At 33.1% G+C, this 20,455-nt stretch overlaps 1 protein-coding gene and 1 non-coding gene across 5 annotated transcripts in view; both read left to right on the forward strand.

Annotated features, from left to right (window-relative positions):
* Positions 1-929: 929 nt before the first annotated feature.
* The window catches only part of LOC142980456 (uncharacterized), a 157,154-nt gene continuing 137,628 nt past the window's right edge, over positions 930-20,455 (forward strand). For 3 of the 4 annotated variants that reach the window (XM_076125850.1, XM_076125851.1, XM_076125853.1), the window contains exons 1-2: positions 930-1,194; positions 19,261-19,341. In XM_076125850.1, the coding sequence (XP_075981965.1) occupies positions 1,091-1,194; positions 19,261-19,341 (185 nt within the window). In that variant the 5' untranslated portion in view covers positions 930-1,090. Of the gene's footprint in view, positions 1,195-11,086; positions 11,260-19,260; positions 19,342-20,455 lie in introns of those variants that run through there. The other variant, XM_076125852.1, reaches the window with a different exon arrangement.
* TRNAS-AGA (transfer RNA serine (anticodon AGA)) lies at positions 19,142-19,223 on the forward strand. The gene has a single exon. It is a non-coding gene; the product is annotated as a tRNA-Ser (tRNA).

Consider the following 20,455-nt stretch of genomic DNA (forward strand, 5'->3'; position numbering starts at 1 on the left):
TCGCCAGTAAATGTATCTAGGATATAAATTTTGTTATAAACAATTGCATGGTGCACTTACTTACTGTACATATCAATTTAACACTAACATATTTTGCATTCAAGATAAAGTTAAGCCATGCACCTTAAAGAAAACCCAATTCTAACACACCCAATCAGAGTTAGCTCGACTATCGTTAGATAGGAGTATTAGAAAGTTATATCGTCCAAATAGAAGAATAGTCTAGACTTTTAAAGCTTAATCTGTTTTCTAACATTCCGCATAGGTAACCACCATTCTTAATTTTTATTAGGTAGATAAATCGACTATTACTACTTACATTTTATTGCAGGTTGCATTGCTAGTGATCGGAGTATTGATTGATAGAATATGGAAGGGAAGGTAGGGTAATAGGTACCTGTACATTCTATTTTATTAAGTACTTAGGTAATTGTTCATTTTTACACTAGACTTCATTTAATTCTATTATAATGTAATTGTTTTTTGTTTAATTTGAACAAGTATTATAAATCAGGACCACCTAGGTCCTACATTAATAAAGTGCAACTGCAACTGTAATGGCTCCACGTGCTTTTACTATTTCTTTGTTCACCGCTGTTTTAGGTAAGTACTTCTGTATTTTTAAATAAGGACCTAAGTGCCATAGAACGTGGAGTACTTTCATATTTTTATTACTGTAACTGTATTATTAATAAAATCAAGGTTTTAAAAATAGATAGGCACGTGTAATTTGTACTCACGTACCTATTTCAAAATTTTAATGATGCCTTTACAATGCTAGCATTGCCTACAGAAGGTATGAGCATTATATTATTTCAATAACAAATAAGAATGCTCACAACAATACGATAAAACCATGAAATAATATTTATCTTAAGGTTTTTCCAACTCCAGAAAGCAGTAAGCGCCTTTAGCTCATTCGCAATATCGATTCCTTCGCCGGCCGCTAGAGCGCACTCACGTCAAAATCCTCAAACATGGCGGCGCGATCAATGAAGTTGTAATGTGTAGTGAGTGAAGTCTAGTGTAAAAATTGAAATGATTGATTTTGGTGTTATTTTGTGTATGTGGCTATAATCATTAATGGGCCATGGGAAGAGGCCAAGAGTTATTAGACGCAGCTCGCGAAGGCGACAGGCGCACAGTCGAAAAAATACTTGCTCAAATAACTAAGAGGAGTGGTCCATTTACAAGGTGGGTCCTATTTCATGTTTTACTGAATGTAGCGTAGAATAATGAATGTAATAATGTTTTAAGTTCATCGAGCAACGTCTGTAGTGTAGAGCTATTTATTTAGGGCGTTGAAAAATGTAGAAATCTTTATCTTTCTATCAACAATGGTGTATTGTTATCGCGGAGGATTTTTTATAATGTTTACGCGCTTATCATTGTTTCAATTCATCATATGATTTCTTTGACTATTTTATTCGCTTCATTTATTAATTACTACTCTACTTCATTTAGTAATTATTTATATTCCAACTCGGCCATGGAAGAATCTCGAAATAAATAAATACACTATGCATAGGTAGTCGTAGTTATAACATAATAATTCTGCTGCAAGTCAAGTTCATGGTATAGTGATAAGCATGTTAGAATATTGTCTTTATGTTACTGCATAAAAGGTTCATTATTGCATGTTAAGAAAGCTGCATAAAGCAAGATTTATCTGTACTATAGTTGCTTATAACTATAGGGTAAAGATTAATATTCATAGAATACAATAAAACTATAATAAATACTAGTAAATGAGGTTAAAATGATAAGTTTTGAAGATCTTTGACAGTTGTTATCAGTAGTCAGAAGCTGGAAAGTCAGACAACCAGTTTTACTAAGCGGATCAAATTATAATCCGGGTAAAATAGTTGTGTGATTGAGCAATCCCTCCATGTGGAATGCTGGTATTCAGCCGCATTGTATATATAGCCGATGGTATTCATTCCGGGGAGACTAGAACATATCCTTCTCAAACATAGTTGGTAGAAAGGCTAACCGATGATGAATAGAATTAATCAAATTTCCTTTATATGTATATACAGAATAACATAAAGACAATAACATTATATTTTTTCCTAAATGGAAAACTGTGGTTGCCCTTTGTGTATATAACCACAAAACAGAAATATGCTTCACAACATCATAATAAGTTAGTTTCCTTATGAATATGTACTTTCTTTCATGTCCATAATTTTGTTTTTAATAAAAAATATATTGCTGATGATTCCATAGTTATAGTTTTCTACTCATTAAATGCTCTTTTAAAATCCATATGTGTGGAAAGGTGACCCAAATTGAATATTGGATATAACGTTGGCGTACCATCAATACATATTGTGTAGATCTTGTAATTCAGGTTAGCAGCATGCAATTCTCAAGGCTTTAGTCAGTAGTTTGTCAGAAATCAGCTGATGATGTCTAACTTGTTTGTTTTTATTGAACTCGGAACAATCTAATAGCTCTTTGTAAGTTGGTCAAAATGTCATTACAAACATAAATATGTACAAATTAAAATATACAGAAGTACCTACCTAAATTATTGTTATTGTAAGAATACTAGGGACATGATTATAATGGCATGTTGCAAATGATTGATCAATTGTCATAATGCATAATCAATTTACTTGAACAAAGCTAATTGATCATGAAGGTTAGATCACTGGTATATATATAGATTTTACAGAAACTGGTCATCTGTATGAGTTTGCATGGTTATATTATATCTAGATCTTTTTTTATCCCACTACTGTCCCATTGCTGGGCAAGGGTCTTCTCCCAAACAGGGGAGAAGTTAGGCCTTGAGTCCACCACGCGGGCCAAGTGCAGCTTGGGGAATGATTTCCCTTATGTTTTTATTTAACTATTAGTTACCAGGTAAGATATTTTTCAGCCAGTATTTTCCCACTTGTGGGGCTAAGACCTGCCTTATTTCCTTTCATCTAGAAATCTATATTTGTCTAAAAATATTTTGTGTGTAAGTTCAAATAATCTTCTCATTGGATAAAAGAAAAGCAAATGGCAGGCTAGATACAATGTTAACATAAAGATACTTTTAAAAACTGTTTCTTAATTTGCATTTTTTTCAAGAAACTAACACAGAAACGAAAACTAAAAAAGAATTAACATAGAATACTTAGTCAGCTGTTTTTACACTGAATCTAATTAATCTACTCAGTCAGGCCTTGCTTACACTTGTAGTTAGTATGTTCACTTATGTATGTATAAACATTCTTATCAACGCTGGTTTCATGGTTGGCTTGGAAATAATAACTTGGTTTAACAATTATAGCAGTACACTTTGTACTGAGTATTTTAGATATTTATAGTAAAAATTATTTATTCAAATGCATTCTCCTATCAAGAACTATTTATTTATGGGTCGAATACATGCTCTTCAACTGGTTTTTACTTCTGTGTCACAATGTTGCTATACATTTAACACTTTTTAAAGCCTTAAATATACAAAGAACACATGTAAATATAAAATTCTTTAAACACACTAAATGAATCATGATTCTGACATAATCCTTGAACTGCCATGATTACATCTAATACAAGTTTATGAAATGAATTACACGATCTTGGTTTTTTGGTGTTTCAAAGTTGCGAGAACTCTTAAACTGGTTTTTATTAAAAAGTCATGTGCTGGTATACCTACCTCATTGCTATTAAGCATATTTTATTAATTAGATTATTAAGAAGCTATTGCTATCTGGCTAAAATAAAGGCAAGATGCTGAGGGTTTTCCATTGTAATAATCATTGCTGAAATTGGTATTTCTTGATTTCATGCAATCGAATTCTTATTAGAAAATATTCTGCTGGTGCTTGAAAGTACCAGAAAAATGCTGTATCATGAACCTATGATGTGATCAAAGAAAATAGTCTTTCTTTTGTTCCAATTGTTCTTGTTGCTTACTAACATTTGTGGTTAGGTAATGAATAAGAATATGCCTCGCATATAGGTATTCTCCGCGCGTTTCCTTTGATTTCCCCATTGTTACAGTTTATATACGCAATGAATATTAATGCCTAAATGTCTGGGTGAATCTTTAAATGCCATTTCACCATTATTTTTGAAAGTAATACGTTATAGAAGCTGTATTTACAAACTGATGAATTTGCTTTAGCGTTCGTGAATATTTAGCGAAATTTTCGCCGCTCCAAAGTTATAGGCACTTGACCTCTTCACGCTTATTTGATGATTCAATTTATCAACGAGCGATTGTGCACGTTTATCAACAAATATTGACACGGAACACGTCAGTAATTACTGTTACAACAAACAACATGGCAGTCGTTTCCGAGATTAGAACGTGCAAACAGATAAAAGTTATGATATTTTTATACAAGCCCGTTTATGTTTGACTCTCACGTAAACACGAAAAGGCATAATACTCGTTTTGAATGACAAAACGCTGTGTGTTTTATGAATACTGGTCTTACTTTTATCACAAAGACTAAACTTCGTGTTGCGTTTTTTGTTTGGACTTAGCATTATGCAAAAAACTGGCTCAGTGGTCCCTAGCACACTAAACAGCATCATTATGCAAAAAAACTGGCTCAGTGGTCCTTAGCACACTAAATAGCAGCATTATGCAAAAAACTGGTTCATTTGTCCCTAAAACGTTAAAAAGCCGTGATAGGTGAGTCGAGATGCAAGCAAAATCAATATTACGAACACCATGGAGATACAAGCTTATTCTCTCTGTCTATCATGTGCTAAAATCTGTCCGAACGCAGTCTAGCATTCCCACCCCATGCGTATCGATTAGTCCACCATTTTGGACGATGCAGTATTTCAATCAAAGCGCACGTTCCGCATTCGCTTCAACTGATAAGTGTGTTCGGACAGTAATAATCAAAAATCGTGTGTACTATCTATTTAAGGAAGTAGGATAACGAAAGCCATTAAAAGTGAAGTGTTTGGCGGCGGGCCAGACGCCAATCGATGTTGAGGAACGAGCGTTGAACTTTTGTCTTGCCGACTGTCTGTGCATTGTAGCATCGGGCCACGTTGTAGACCCGTAAGTATTTTTGCCAATTGATTTTGCTTGATTATTTGACTTGGTACTTTCTAATTAAGTAAGCCTGAGTAATAGGTACTTAGTATAGTAATATAGCCCAAATAATAGTACTTCAATTTCATGTCTTTGTTAGACATTGAAAGTGTTGCAGCCAAATGACTACAAGATTAATTTAAATGATTTTAGTTGTCGTTTTAATAGCTAGTTACATCACCGCTGCATCCTATGTAAGTGCACATTAAGCTTAATATAAGCAGTTTTTAGAAATTTCTTAGACAATGGACTACTCAAGTAGATCTCATACTCATCTACGAGTCACTTAGCTGGTGGTTACCTACTAGTTACCTGATACTTAGGCCTGCGTCATGGAGGGTGCAAATTATCTTTATTTTGTAGTGAATAAATTCTCGCTGATAGTGAATGCCACGCCCCATTTTTCATTGCTTTAGTTCTTACACTTTTGCGAATTATAAAGTTTAATTTGATGCTAGTTTAAATCGCATTGCAAGCAACTTAAGTGTGAATTGAGGTTTATAATATTATGCACATCGTTACTTTAACCGGATACAGTGACAATAAAGTGTACGAAAATTGCACTTTGGTATATGTAGGTACTGTTAATATCTATGCAGTTCCTAGTCTCTATAGCTACTCAGATTTACAGTTAAATGACCCCAATTGTCACAGAAACATTTCGCAAGTCGCTCGTTGAATTAAAATGATAACATTAATGACTTAATGAGCCAAGTTATGACATTAAAATCACAGTTATTATTGTAGGCAACCTCATGCTATCTGGGTCATGCTATTATTACACCTTTTTCATATTATTTTCCGGATGTTCAGTGATGGCATAGTTTTTGCATTCTTAAATTTTAAATAAACAATTTCTTTATAAACAATGAGTTACTACTCTGTGTACATATATTTGTGGCAAAGAAATTATCACCTGCATTTAAGGTTGCCCAGTTTGCCCACCTTACTCTAAAATAGAGTATTATACTCCAAAATAAGGTGGCTTTTCTCTAAGATCTATAACACTAATAGAGTACTGTAATTTCTTACACAATGCCTACTGAAGTACAAGTCACCACAGCTATCAGGTTGAATTTTTAAGTATCGATATCTAATTGATTTTCTATGTTATAAGATTACTCTTTAATTAACTCATCTAAACTCAGACATAACTTCTCTATTTTGTGAAACAAAAGATGGCAACTATACCTGCATTTGCCAATAAATATGACAAGGGAAGCATAGGTACAGGTCATCATACTCATAGGTCAAATGGCAAATAGATTTAGGACCTCTAAATCAAGTACAGTATCTTCTTTGCGTGACTTAGGTTAATTGTTTCTGAATGTTTGAGCAGCTTCAACTAATTCATTGTAGTGAAAAAACCGGTTGTGTTTTGCCACTTGTATTAAAATATAAGAAGAATAAGATGTGAAAACGCTCTCCGTTTGCTATCAGTGTTATCACAGCCTGTTCTGGCAGAATAACAGATAGTTGACGTCAATCTCCGATAGCTGTTATCATTACAGATTATTTGGTTATACCTCGTTACGAAGGATTAATCCATCCAGAGAAGCTAATCTCAGTTTTCATTACTATCTTTACTTATAGTGTTGAATTTCTTCATCGTTATTCGATATTATGAGAAGAAACTGACATAAATGTCGCAGGCAAAATAGAAGAAAATTTTCTGCAAATTGTCTTGACAAGTTCTAGTTCAAATGACAAATTGCTTGAGTGTTTCTATAGCGCCTCTACCAAAGATTTCAAAACAAAATTGGATGGGTCATAAATCAAACACTTTCTAACCATAAAACGCAAAAATTTTAGATTATAATATATGGATTACTAGATGTTTGATACATTTTCGCCCAAAAACTTGAAGTATTTTCATGGAACGTTATAGATAAACACTATATTTCTCTTCTTGGTACTTACTAAGTTAATAAAATTCAATATCCCAATCAAATATTTCTATAACTTCAAGTTGGTAAATATTATTGTAGAATACAAAACGTCAAACATCATGTTCAATTGCTTGTATTGTATACAACAGCGTCTTAGAATGAGAAAAACCTGTGCTATGTCGCGTGCTAACCTTCGAGCCCAATCAGTAAGAGTCAACTAAGGGAAATGGGGTCATATGGTAGGTAGATGTAGGCGAGTACTACTTGTTGCTAATAGAAAATCACGAGCAAGAATATAACCATTTGTTTAAATGAATAAATCGTTGGACCATACGACTAACGATTTATTAAATTAGAAGTTATATTTTGACTGTACAGTACTATATAGGTGATAGAAAACAAAGTGTTGATACATTTCATGCTTGATCATTAATAGAGTTCGAAAAGGGATACCAAATTACCTACCTGCGTGACCTCAGAGGACTTAGACCTCACCCCGCTTCATTTAGAAAGGAAACCCTATTTATTTATACATATATTTTGTCATTTTGGATCCTCCCTTATCATTATTTATATAATTACGGTGATGGGGTTGCTCTATGTTTCTTCCAAAAAAATCACAGGCCTTTAAGTAAATCTTGGCTGTTCTGTATCTGGGATTATTTAATTTAATATTATGATACAAAATTATCTTTATTTTCATTCAAATCGGAGGTTAGATAAATCTTATCACAATGGACTTTCAAAGGTCGTTCCAAGGCAGTCTGTCTAGATCCATGCTGGTTTTTTGAAGACAAAACTCTTTTCTTAATAACTTAAAAAAATGCCTTGGACAGGGATCTGATCATCCATCGGTCATTGACATTATTTGCTGTACCTATAAGAAGTCATTAAAAAATCTGGTTTGTATTTTCTTGAGGAAATAGGCATCAATTTATCGCTACGATTATGGTAACGCTACTATAAAAAAAAACATTTTGGTCACCCAAGCGAACCGTGCAAAAACTGCCAAAAAGTTTCGCTTAATTCTCTGAAATTCTAATTTGTTATAGCGTGTTTTACAAATGTTGATTTTTAAATTGAATTATCAGTTTCGGCCCGTGAAACTTTCAAAATATCCTACCTATTGATTCAATTTATAAAGTAGGATCCTGCGTACCAAACATCACAACCCGTTAAATAGTTTATGCGTTAAATAAAAGGAAACATCCAAATAAACAGACATCAATCCTCACAAACTCTCGCATCTATAATAGAAAAATATTAAATAACACAATCTATAAACCTGAAAATGCTAAATTAAATTAGTATCACATTGAATAATAGTTGTTCTAATGATGACGAACGGTTGCGTGCGAATAGTAATTTAGATACCTGCCTAGCCTACATAATGTAATACGCATCAAAGCTTCAAGGCACTAATCAGATAATGGACTTATCAAAACGACCCAATTTCATTTTGTTTCCATCTTCGTTGGTTATAAATTGCAGCGAATACCTTTTGAAACTCGTAATGTTGACCATTAAATCCCTGATATACAATTTTCGATTCTAAGCCTACGGGAAAAAGTTTGCTTTTCTATGTATTGTTTTGGCTTGCTAGCTCTTGCCTGCGACTTCGTCCACTTCGACTATTAATAGTTGGCTTGTGTTTTGTCACTGAGAAAAAGCGAGTATTTCTCTAACTTGTGTGGTATTCTTTTACTTAAGTTACAATACTGCCAATTTTCATAAAAATACGTTCAGTACTTTAGGCGTGATTGACTCACAAACATCCGTACTTTCGCATTTATAATATTAGTAATTATCAAAGTATAGATAAGATTATTTTTATCCTTAAAGATCGATTGAAAGCAGCTGTTATAAATAGTCATAAGTATCTAATAGAAAGTTTGGATTTGCATAAGGTTCTGGAATAGGTAATATTAAACCCGTTTTTACTTTACTCCTATTATATATATTGTGTCAAGTTTCTCAGTATTAAAACAATGGTTTTACAATGATTTGTAATTATAAACTACATATTCAATTACGTAAATGGAAGCTCCATTTATTTATGGAATATGATTACAATGGTAACTATCTGTGAGTGAATGTTTTTAATAAATTGTAATGTAGTGATTCAATTTTAGACATCTGTGGTCAAAGTCCAATATATTGTGTCATTAGCCAGGACATTATCCTTAATTTAGTGTTTATTTTATTTGATTAAAAACTAATTAAATTACATTAATTTAATATTACGATATTGAATTAAAATAACTTGGTTAGGTACCTAGGGTAGTTTTGAATTAAAAAAGAACTCTAAATATATTCTCGGAATTAATAAAGGGTTCTAGTAAGTTAGCTTTCGGGCCTTCAACTATCTTCATGCTAAATTTCATCAAAATCTGTTCAGTAGTTTTCACCTTAAAGCGTCACAAACATACATTAATTCTCACAAACTTTCGCATACATAATATTAGAATACACGGGCACCATGAAAGCATAATACCTAATATAAAAAAAAACTAATATCTAGTCAATGTGACGTATAAAACATGTTTTTGCTCACTTTCGTTTTTGAAGAAACAACATAATATTAGTGTGTTGGGAATACCCTAACACTACTGAGTCGAAAAACCCACTACTTTTTCGAAACGTGTTTTTTAAGGATCTTTAACGAATTGCCTTTTTTCATTCAATTTGATATGGTTTCTTGGTTAATGATAAAAATAATTGATTTAATAACATGTAGATCTTACTATTATCTTGAAAATTATCTCTTCCCCCACTCTCTGCCAGGTACCGGTCTTCTCCAGAAATTAGATAAGAGCCTTGTTTCGTCCACATTAGTATCTGGGGTCATAACTTTAAAACATTCTGGTTGCATCATTCTTTTCTAAGATCACACGGGGATTAACCCGACAATTATTAAATTATTTAGTTACATAGATACATAGTTACATAGATTAAATAGTTACATTATATTATGACTTGATCAAGCGTATTTGCCTCTGTGGCGTGGTCGGTAGAGTATCTTTCTGATCATGAGGTCTCGATTCCGGGGTCGATAAAGAATTTTTTGTTTCATATAACAACACTTCTCAATATAACCCGGATTTTCTCAACGTGCCCGGTAAATTGCAATATGCTCACTATTACCTGGGACTAAAATTGTCAATGGACAAATGTAGGTGTATGACACCTTTGCTTACACAAAAGAATATAACAACTTTTGTGTGTTTGAAAATTGCCACAAATGTTAATGGATGTAATGAAAATGGCCCTGTCTTGTTGTAATCTTTTGCTTTAAAACCAGAGCATGAAACAGCGAACAACATCGGCTTTGCTCTGATGAATATTCATGATAAGGGGGGCGGATGAACGCTATCAAGGAAATGCATAAGATCCTTTGTTTTAAGGAAATATTTGGACTGCTTTAATTTGTTATGTAATTATTTGTGTTATTGCGAAGGCTATGCCCTTGCGTTGTTGTTGTGCCTCCAACCATTCTCGCTACATTTGATATAAAATTTGAATCATTATGAGCGGTTTGTGTGTGAATTTGTAACGGTCTCTACATAAACACGTTGCGTAATTTGACCTATGATTTTTTTTATCTAAGAATATATTTCTGCAAGAAGCACGTGGAAAAAAAGCTATATGTTAATTTGGTCGTCCGCACCTTAAAACGGCGCCTGCTTTTGTTGTTTGAAAAAATATTGGATTCGACTTTCATGTCTTTTTCCTTGTGTTACTTGATTAATGCGAAATATAAAACACTTCTCTTCATCAGTGATAGTATTAACAATATTATTATTAATTCCTTTATTTAATTATACATAAATCAAACTTAATATATTATCAGGAAATAAAGCTCGGTAGGTACCTATTACAGTATATTATGGCATTCTGATCCTAACTCTCGTTCGAGTTGCATGCTATAAATATATCAATATACGTCCATTTTAATAATAACCAGTAATTACCGTGTTTAAAAACAATAGGTTCACTCGAAATTCTCGAACCAATTAGTCTGGCTCCTAAAGCCAAATAACTGTTTGTTGGAAAAAAAAAATACCGCAATAAAAAGTTCTAAGTGAAGCGACCTGTTCATGGGTCCTATGATTCATTCACCGGTCTCGGTTAGTCACTTAACACGGTTCGTTCGTCCGCTCTTGTAAATATTTTCGAATCAATATTTAACATGAGATCGGATGTGATAGTACGCGTGTGACGGTGTTGAAAACTGTGATAGTGATTTTTTTATTTGAGAATGAAGTTTGAGTTCAACATGTTTGATTTCGGGGCCCTAAGGAAAGTTATGTACAGGTTAGAGTGCTATTATTAATATATTTTGTTGTTGCAAGGTTTTATTAACTGGTCAGAAATGCTAGGTTATGTTTTTGTTTCGCTTTTATTGTGTTGTTGCATACAGGCAACTATGCTGTTTAGAACACTATCTGCTGTAAGTTAAGAAGATTAAGAGCTCTGATTTTTTTACTTTAAATTATGTTTTAGCGTTATGCGGTTAATAATCCGATTGATTATATTATAAATGCGAAAGTTTGTGATGATTAATGTGTGTTAGACGTATGTAAAACTACTGAACGGATTTTGATCAAATTTGGCACACGTAATAGTTGTTATAGCCTGCATTAACATTTATTTTTCACGCAAACGTAGTCGCGGGCAGAAAGTCATTTTTATTATAACTTATGTCAGTAGCCATTATTACCATTTAAATTAAACCATATTACCTAAACAACAACAGGATGAAAACCAATTAAATAATAAATTTTCCTGTTAATGATTTCATTTACCGTAACAATAAATCCATAATGTAGTTACAAAAGTCGTCATTTGTTAATTTGTACAAGGAAAAACATATACTTTTGCGCAGTGGCTAGCATTTGTTACCACCGGGTTAGCCCGAATCATGTATAAGAGTTCCTAGCCACAATTTAGATTTATTGCATCCTTTTCTTACGACGTGTTAAGTAAAAGGACGGAATAATCCATACCTTTAAGATTGCTCATCAAAGATCGAAGTCCTGGCTTATTTTTTTACGCCTCTTTTTGTTGGTTACCAACGGACACTATAGGGAAACCTAAAATAATATATGGTCAATAGTGCTCTTTAATCAAAACGATGTTTTTTTTTACCCAAATGATGAGCATTGGTCAACAACCCTTTACATGCACTGGTAAAATCCCAGCCCAGTCAGAGAGCATGCGAAGTATGATAATAATGGACATTTGCAAATATTTAACGGCGTAGGAGATAAATAAAGTATATTCGTACCAACTTAAACATGCATGCATAATATCAGCACGCATTTTCCTAAAGGGTAGACAGAAACCAAAGAAAGAACCTTGATACGATCCTTACAAACTTCACGTGCCTCATTCTCACTTTTATATCTTGTCATACGAGTACTACGCTTGTTAAAATCATCAATGTAGCGAAAGTAACCACTGTATGACAGCAAGTCTTACATTCGTAGTATAAACAGACCTCTTAATTGTTTACGAGGCTATTGTTAGGAACAAAGCAGGTGCCATAGCCGTTTGCGGTTGACACGCTTGATTACGTATTGTGTTGCCATACAAATTGTCCCAACAACAAGGCTAGTTGGTAACCCTAAAACTGATTGCTTGTATTACATTTACACATAGATTAGCATTCTTCATAAAATGTACGATACATTTTATTATGAACTAGCTGACCCGCGCAACTTCGCTTGCGTCACATAAGAGAATCATAATTTTCCCCGTTTTTGTAACATTTTTCACTGGTACTCTGCTCCTATTGGTCGTAGCGTGATGATATATAGCCTATAGCCTTCCTCGATAAATGGGCTATCTAACACTGAAAGAATTTTTCAAATCGGACCAGTAGTTCCTGAGATTAGCGCGTTCAAACAAACAAACAAACAAACAAACAATCAAACAAACAAACTCTTCAGCTTTATAATATTAAAAGTATAGATGCTAAAGTTTCTGATGATGAATTATGATTGATACTCTTTCACACAAAACCAAACCAAAAAAGGATTTTGTTGAAATTTGGCACACTGGGAGTTTATTGACACATAGGATTTAAAATTCTAGGAACCTTTCAAAGAGGGCAATGACTTCATGAAAAATAGGGATTTTACCAAGTTAGTCATATGACCGATATTAGGTTAGGCAACATTTCTGCGTAGGTTTTTTAGGCCTTCATAATTTCACGTGTTGCTTAGTAAAGTTGTCTATTATGTAGTTTAATTATCTTCTTCTATCGTGTTGTATAATTGTTTTACATCATTATCTAATTATATTACTTGTTTGCACTGGGATTCCAGTATAAATACGCGTATAATGTATAATGTGTCGCGACATATGATAACTCAGATAAAAATGCATATGGTTGCTGTTTGTATAGTCATTATTTACTTTTCCTTTTCGCTCATTGTTACTAAGAGCCATACATAACGTCTTTCTTATAAGGTTGATTAGCTTAAACATATGTATTAGCAAAAGACAACTTCTCCGCTTTATACCCAATTCCTTAATTCTAAAATAAAGAGGTACAGGTTGAACCAACGATGTTCATGATCGTATAAGCGAACTAGCACTTGTGTATATGTACATATTAAAATACACCATGTAATGAAGTAATTACACCTTTCAACAGCGTGTAAAGTTATGACATTGAATTATTGACTACAATGATAATTAAACAGCTTATTTGTATAAGTCTTCTATTCAAAAGGAAGCCGGAACAGTCAAAAGATTTTCTTCCAAGGTTTCTCATGCGAAATAGTTCTGAAATAGGTACTAGGCCGAAGTAATGACGTATTGGTTTCGAAGTGAACAAGCTATTATGTAGTTATTTGTTATGTTATCCTGATTCGCTTATGAATTATTAACATGTCTAATCACTTTGGACTAAAAGTTATGTACAAAAGGGACCTTAAATGACGACAAAACAGCAGTATTTTTAACCTAAACTATTGAATCGATAACGTTTATTTGCAAAATTGTACATTTAGTAAATCAAACAAACGTTATTTTTGCTTTAACGCGAAATATATGCGTACTGATTATCGATTCTAGGTAACTGTTAACACGACTTATCAGTTCTAACGTTTTCAATTTCTGTTTAATAATAAACAAACCTATCGCATTTTGCATTTCCTTGCTCCAATTCGCATATCTTATCGCAAATTACGTTATCTTATCGTTAATACATCGAAACAATTACAAACCTAACAAATTAGTTGGCGGCTACACTTGTTAGGAACATGTCATTCTAGGTCCACAGAGTCGTGTGCGGAGAAGTATAATGACTCACTCTTCCCTCACTTGACAGTCGGTTTTGGATTTCGTGTCATAATTGTGAATGGTTTAGACCGGTGAACATGAGTGTCAGTGAAAAAACAGTGAAGTGCTGTAATTATAAATACAAACCGAATATTAATTTTAGTGATGTTGGATACGGTTTTCAAAGGAGTTGGATAAAAACAAAGAAGTTGGGCACTAAGATGTTTGGTTTAGATAGGTGAGTGAACTGTTTGGCGACGTTTATCTTTTGATAACGTTGTCTAACTCGTTTTGTTTATGCCTTTACATGCCAGCTTCCTTTCGTGATGATAAACAGTATCCTTTGTTTCTGTCTTCTTATTGAAGTTATAATTAATATATTAATACCGTTTCAAGGAAAACGTTCACCTTGTTATGTTATAGAGTTAAGTATAAAATTAACTCTATTTAATTTTAAAGCCATTGCACACATCAGTGCTCCATATTTTCGTGAAACTTAGTGCCCATGTCTTATTGTCTATCACATTTTTTTTACAAAAACCCTTTGATTCTTAGCTTCGAACAGACGTATTGTTCCCTTATCTCACAGGGCTATGGTCTTACACATGAGCAGAAAACATAAGCTATTACTATTAAAAAGTATTTATCTCACCCTATATTGTTCTTTAATAAAATATCGCCCTCAATAGGTATTTGTTTATTTATCACCACAATGCAATGAGTCATACTTTATCTCGTTCATGTGGTATGTACCGTTACAGCGTTGAGAGTGATAGTTTCATCTCATCGGTTATTACACGCTCCACTGTATTAGGTTCAAGAGAAAGTTAACTTTTGTTACTTGTCAACTATTATATTAACTTGAACACCTTTTTACTAAAGGACTTTCTAGGATGTGTTATGAAATTCTTCTTGTATACTCTTCACGTAGATTTCTCCGGTTCGAATACAAAAGATTAGCCCACGTTTAAGCTTTTTTGCTTTAAGTCTTCGTGGGTTAGTCAGGTGGAATTGTGACTGCTTCTCTCGTACATTTGCTGCCAATGTCTATTGGACAGGTTATCTTACACTTGTTCGTAAGTCTCGAAACTGGATCTAGATTTTCCTAAAGTTATACTATTGCTTAACTCATAGGAACATGAATGATCGTACAATAATCTAAGTTCGAGAAGAGTCGCTTTTATCAGCCAGTTGCTCCATAGTCCCCTCATAAGTGAAGTGACATAAAATGGATTCACCAAAAGCTTTCTATCTGCTCGGGAAATAACGGACTAATCGAAAATGTGCTTACATTGTTTCTGCGTCAGAACATAGGTACTCATATTGGTTTCAAACGTTCATCCACCTAAAACCCAATTATATATTTCCAGTAATTGACCGTAAATGGTCGAATACAGACTTTAATTATAGATTACGTGTATGTAATTAACCGCAAAATATTAAATCGAAATCTAAAAGGAAAAGTATCACTACTGAAATCACGTACAGATATAGTGATAAATATCAATTGTCAATGTTTATTATTCGCTTAGCATCAGAGACATCCTACCCTAAGAGAGGCATCTAATATAGTGCTAAAGGAGATCTTACTCAGACCTCAGACTTCAAAAGTATTCCTTATTATAGAAAAGAAAAAAAAAACTTTCGAAATGAGAACCTCATTTTTTCGAAGTCGGTTTTGAAAAGAGAAAGGAAGAAAAAAAGGCCTTATTAACTTACGATGGCTTATGAACAGTTGTAAGCAAAGTCTAATGAAAAGTAACTAGGTCATACCGATCGCGTGATCACCTGTCTATTGTTCCCACAATATCTCTGATACTTCTCAACCAATTTTGCTAAAACATCAGTTAATATCACTTTTATAGTAAAAGCCATTGTTTTTATCCCATCATGCTATGGGATCAGCTTTCTCTCTGGTTCTTTACATGGAAATAGTTTTCAAAATCATTATTTTCTCATGTAATTTTTCACTTAGGTATATCCCTTTCTGAAAAAGAAGGCCACAATGCAGACGCATTGTGGCCTTCTTTTCCAGATGTCCATACAATTTTTGGACTACAAGTCATCAAAATTTTATATAATAAAATATTTAGTATATGTACCTAAGTAGGCACTTAGGCAGTAATTTTTCCTCCTTCATTTGTTAGAGGATGGGTCTCTCCAGTGTGAAACAATTGCATACCTATTGCTGCTTTACTCCAGGCTAGGGATAAATTATTTCCAATATTTCTTGCAATGAAATATGCAATGACAATTTTGTATCTAAATGATTCTTGTATTTCCCATTAACGACATCATTAGGACTTCCCTTTTAATTATTTCTATTGAAAGTAAAGGTATTTGTAATTGAACTATAAATAGCCTTTCCGTAATGTATGTTATCTATTCGTACTCATTGTTTTATCTTATCTCAAGTTGATTATATAATGTAGTAAATAGTGTAAGTGAGGTTGTAGACGTCCCTACGATATTGTTTTCACCAGTTTATGCAATCATTTTGCTTTTGATGTACTAATAATATTATGATTATGATTTTGGATTAGTATGTCAGAGCTAATTCTCTATTATTTTCGTATCCTTAGCATTTTTTGGTTTAAAAAAGGTACCTATGCAAAGATGAATAATATTTTGTGTATACGTATAAAATTATAAACAGAAGTTGCAATATAAAAAATGCTTGCCCAGACTATCAATTCGGAACAAATTCGTGTAATGTAATTTGTATTGAATCTAATGAAAGATTCAATTAATGTAGTATTATTTGAAGATATTGGCTTGTCCACGTTACTAGGCTTTAACTTATTCAATATACAAAAATATTTAGTCAATTCCGACCACTAAAAACAGTAAAACAGTCTAAAATAGAAGTGAATTTAGCAAATTACTATAATTACAATAAAAACATGATCAATTCTAACTATCATTAACGAATCAAAACGATTTGAACGATCGTTAAACGTGCGATGATTCAGGGAGGCTCTATTTCTGGGAAACGCCCGATGCCTTTGGCGGCTGGCCCTCAACGCGTCATTTCCGGTTATCTGAATACATTTACTTGCCATACAAGTCTCTTCGCAAGTAGTTATTAGAATATCGACTTTATAACAAAGCTCGTTGGGTAGAAATTTCTTTTACAATGCGTGTTTATATTTTTCTCCGAAGTAATGGGTTTTTACGATGACCTTGACTTTGATTAATCCAATGTAGGAGTACGTGCGGTTTTCTCTTTAAATTGAATGTCCTACTTGCCTTTTTGAGGTAATGATATATTTGCAAAATACTTTTCGATATGATTAATTCGTTTCTAGTTTGCGTTATGTGCAAAGTTTTGCTGCATAATACTATTAAGTCAAGTCACATGTAGTTTGTCATTAAATAATGTTTTAAAATATCCAATAAATAAGCCGTTATTTTAGTGTCTAAAGATGTTATTTTTTACATTGCCACTGCCCTGAAGAATATATGGAGAGGCTTTTTGGCCCTTAGACTCGAATTTTTCCCATTAGGCAACTTTATTTGACCAATAATTCTAATGTTTTACACATTGTCTACTCATTATCTTTTAAATCGACAAAGTGTGCCTCAAATAAAGTTATCAAAAGAGTGAATACATTATCTGTTGTTCTAATCTACGTAATCAATGCGAGTTCTTGGATTTATTTGCAAAATATACAGAAATATTTTACACCCGACAATCTGGGTGTTGATTGAAACAGCTATTATCTTTGCATCCTTTTCTGACTATTCATTATAGCTGTCCGGGGTCCTAGGGCTATGATTATCCTTTTCTGATGGACGGTTTCAATTCATGGAATCCATTACCATGGTATTCTCTGCGTTCAAGATTTTTATTTTCTTGTTTTTATAGTTCCGTTGCAAAAGGGGACAAAATCGGGACACTATTACTAAGAATATGCTGTCCGTATATCTGTCATCAGTGTCAGTCATGAGCCGTGATAGACAGTTAAAATATTCGCAGATGATGTACCTACCTATTTATGTAATGAAAACGAAAAAAAAAATTTTTTTTTGGGTTTCTGTACAACAAACGAGATTTGGTTTTTTTTTGAAGTAGCAGAATCCTTTGTGCGCGTGTTCGACTCTCACTTGACCGGTTTTTTCCCTCTGTAAAATCACGTTAGTCCATCCAACGGCATTATAGACTATTCTTTCATTTCGCTCAATGCAGTAAGTTGCTTTACTTATCCAGTTCTCACGAAATAAATACATCGTACTTAATAACCTTACATCAAAATTGTACCGTTTTATACTATTCGGTAGTAACGGTTGCTCCCAAAAGTTTTATATGCCAGTATTAAAAGTGTACGAAGAATGTGGGTTGCGTGTCTAACCCCCGGTTCCTGAGGTACATTTAGCGGTAGTTTATCTATTCAATAGCGTTTAAACTCATACGAAAAACGCTATTGAATAGATAAACTACCGCTAAATGTATTCAGAAACCGGGGGCATATCATTTCGTAAGCCGCTGAAATACACCTTTAGTTATATATTTTTACAGCTGTTTCGTGTTTGTATACATTTGTAATAGTGTATAGTTCATCGACCGAGTATTTTAAGAGTCAAGGACAGAATTATTAAGATTTTATTAGCGTATTCACATGATCGATAATGTATTTTTATGAGTTATCTCTCCCTGTTCAAAGATCTTTGTCTTATCTATTTCCGAAAAATATATATTGTCAAATCTGTGTAGGTGTTTTGTACAGATTCGATCAACTGTCTTGTGTTTCTAAAATGTTCATTCATATATACAACTGATAGTGATTCATTAGTTACGTAAACTTGTTATTGTAAATACGTATTTATTTATATCTTATCAACAAAATAAGATTTAGAAAGTCTTACATTGTAGATAACACACCGCAAATTCGAGATTGTGTGTATGGCAGTCGTGGCCGAGCGGTTAAGGCGTCTGACTAGAAATCAGATTCCCTCTGGGAGCGTAGGTTCGAATCCTACCGACTGCGAATATCTTTTTGTAATTTGTTTTTTATTTTGTTACAGTTTACGAAGAGGAGCAGGTCCAAATGTTCAAGATGATAATGGATACACGCCACTTCATCACGCCTGCCTAAATGGCCACAGGTAAATTATAAAACTTAATTTCTTTTTGTTAGGTGTTCTTTGTATTTTTGAAAAATGTATACTTTAAAATTATAGGCAGTTGGAATAGACCTCTAACTTTATTCTAATTTAATTTAAAACGTTAAAACATTGAATGAAGTGCTTCAATAATTGCTTTTTACTTCAAAAAACCAATAAAATAATGGTTATTCAGATATTCTGGTACTATAAATATCACTTATTTTACCGGCCCGTGATTCAACACCGTACTCTAGTCACGTATACATCAAATAATACAATTTCAATTATCAATATTTGCCTTACTTTTCAAAAACAATAGTATTATATGTCGTGTGACGTCAAACGTATACTTAACACATTGTCAAGGCGACCGCAGATACCGCAGTAACGGGAAATCGGCCACCATCGTACTGACTCAGACGCTGCGAAAGGAAAATATGAAATGAGAGTGTTTAAAAACCTGGTTTTTGATGGTTTTAATACTAATTTCGTCATTAGTTCGACAAAAATTTGAAGTTTCTTGTTATCTTTATAGTACTAGGTATTTTTAACCAGGAAATGGGTTATTTTACAAATAATTTCTTTAAGGCAAAGTCAAACTTTAAAAAAAAAATCTACTGCCCCACTTAGAATTGCTCTTGTGTCACGGGGACTTTGACAAACATACAAACAAAAAGTACAACCAGACCCGAACTATATTATGTATTTACTTAGTACATTATGTTTATTTAAGTTTAGATGTCCATTTTTTCCCAACTTATTGTGTGCTATTGTTGAGCAAAGGTTTCCCAAAGTCTCGTCAACTATTAGAAAATTGAATTCTTAAATACTTAATTTACATCTATTATCTTACATTTACAAATATAAATCAATAATCATTTATGTATTCATGTGTGTTAATTTATCGATATTTATTTTATCCGTTGTTAGCTAATATCCTGTACAAATATACAAATTAATATGGTGTTTGTGCAATCATTTTCCGCTTGCGTCCATCGATACGGTTATCAGTTTTAGCAAAAATTATAGGGTAAATTTAGTTTTATAGTGCTAAAGTTAGATAAATATTTTTTAATATTATACTGGGAGTGAGTAATAGCTCTATATTGCAACT

This window comes from Anticarsia gemmatalis, chromosome 18 (assembly GCF_050436995.1).
Source record: "Anticarsia gemmatalis isolate Benzon Research Colony breed Stoneville strain chromosome 18, ilAntGemm2 primary, whole genome shotgun sequence".
NCBI lineage: Eukaryota > Metazoa > Arthropoda > Insecta > Lepidoptera > Erebidae > Anticarsia > Anticarsia gemmatalis.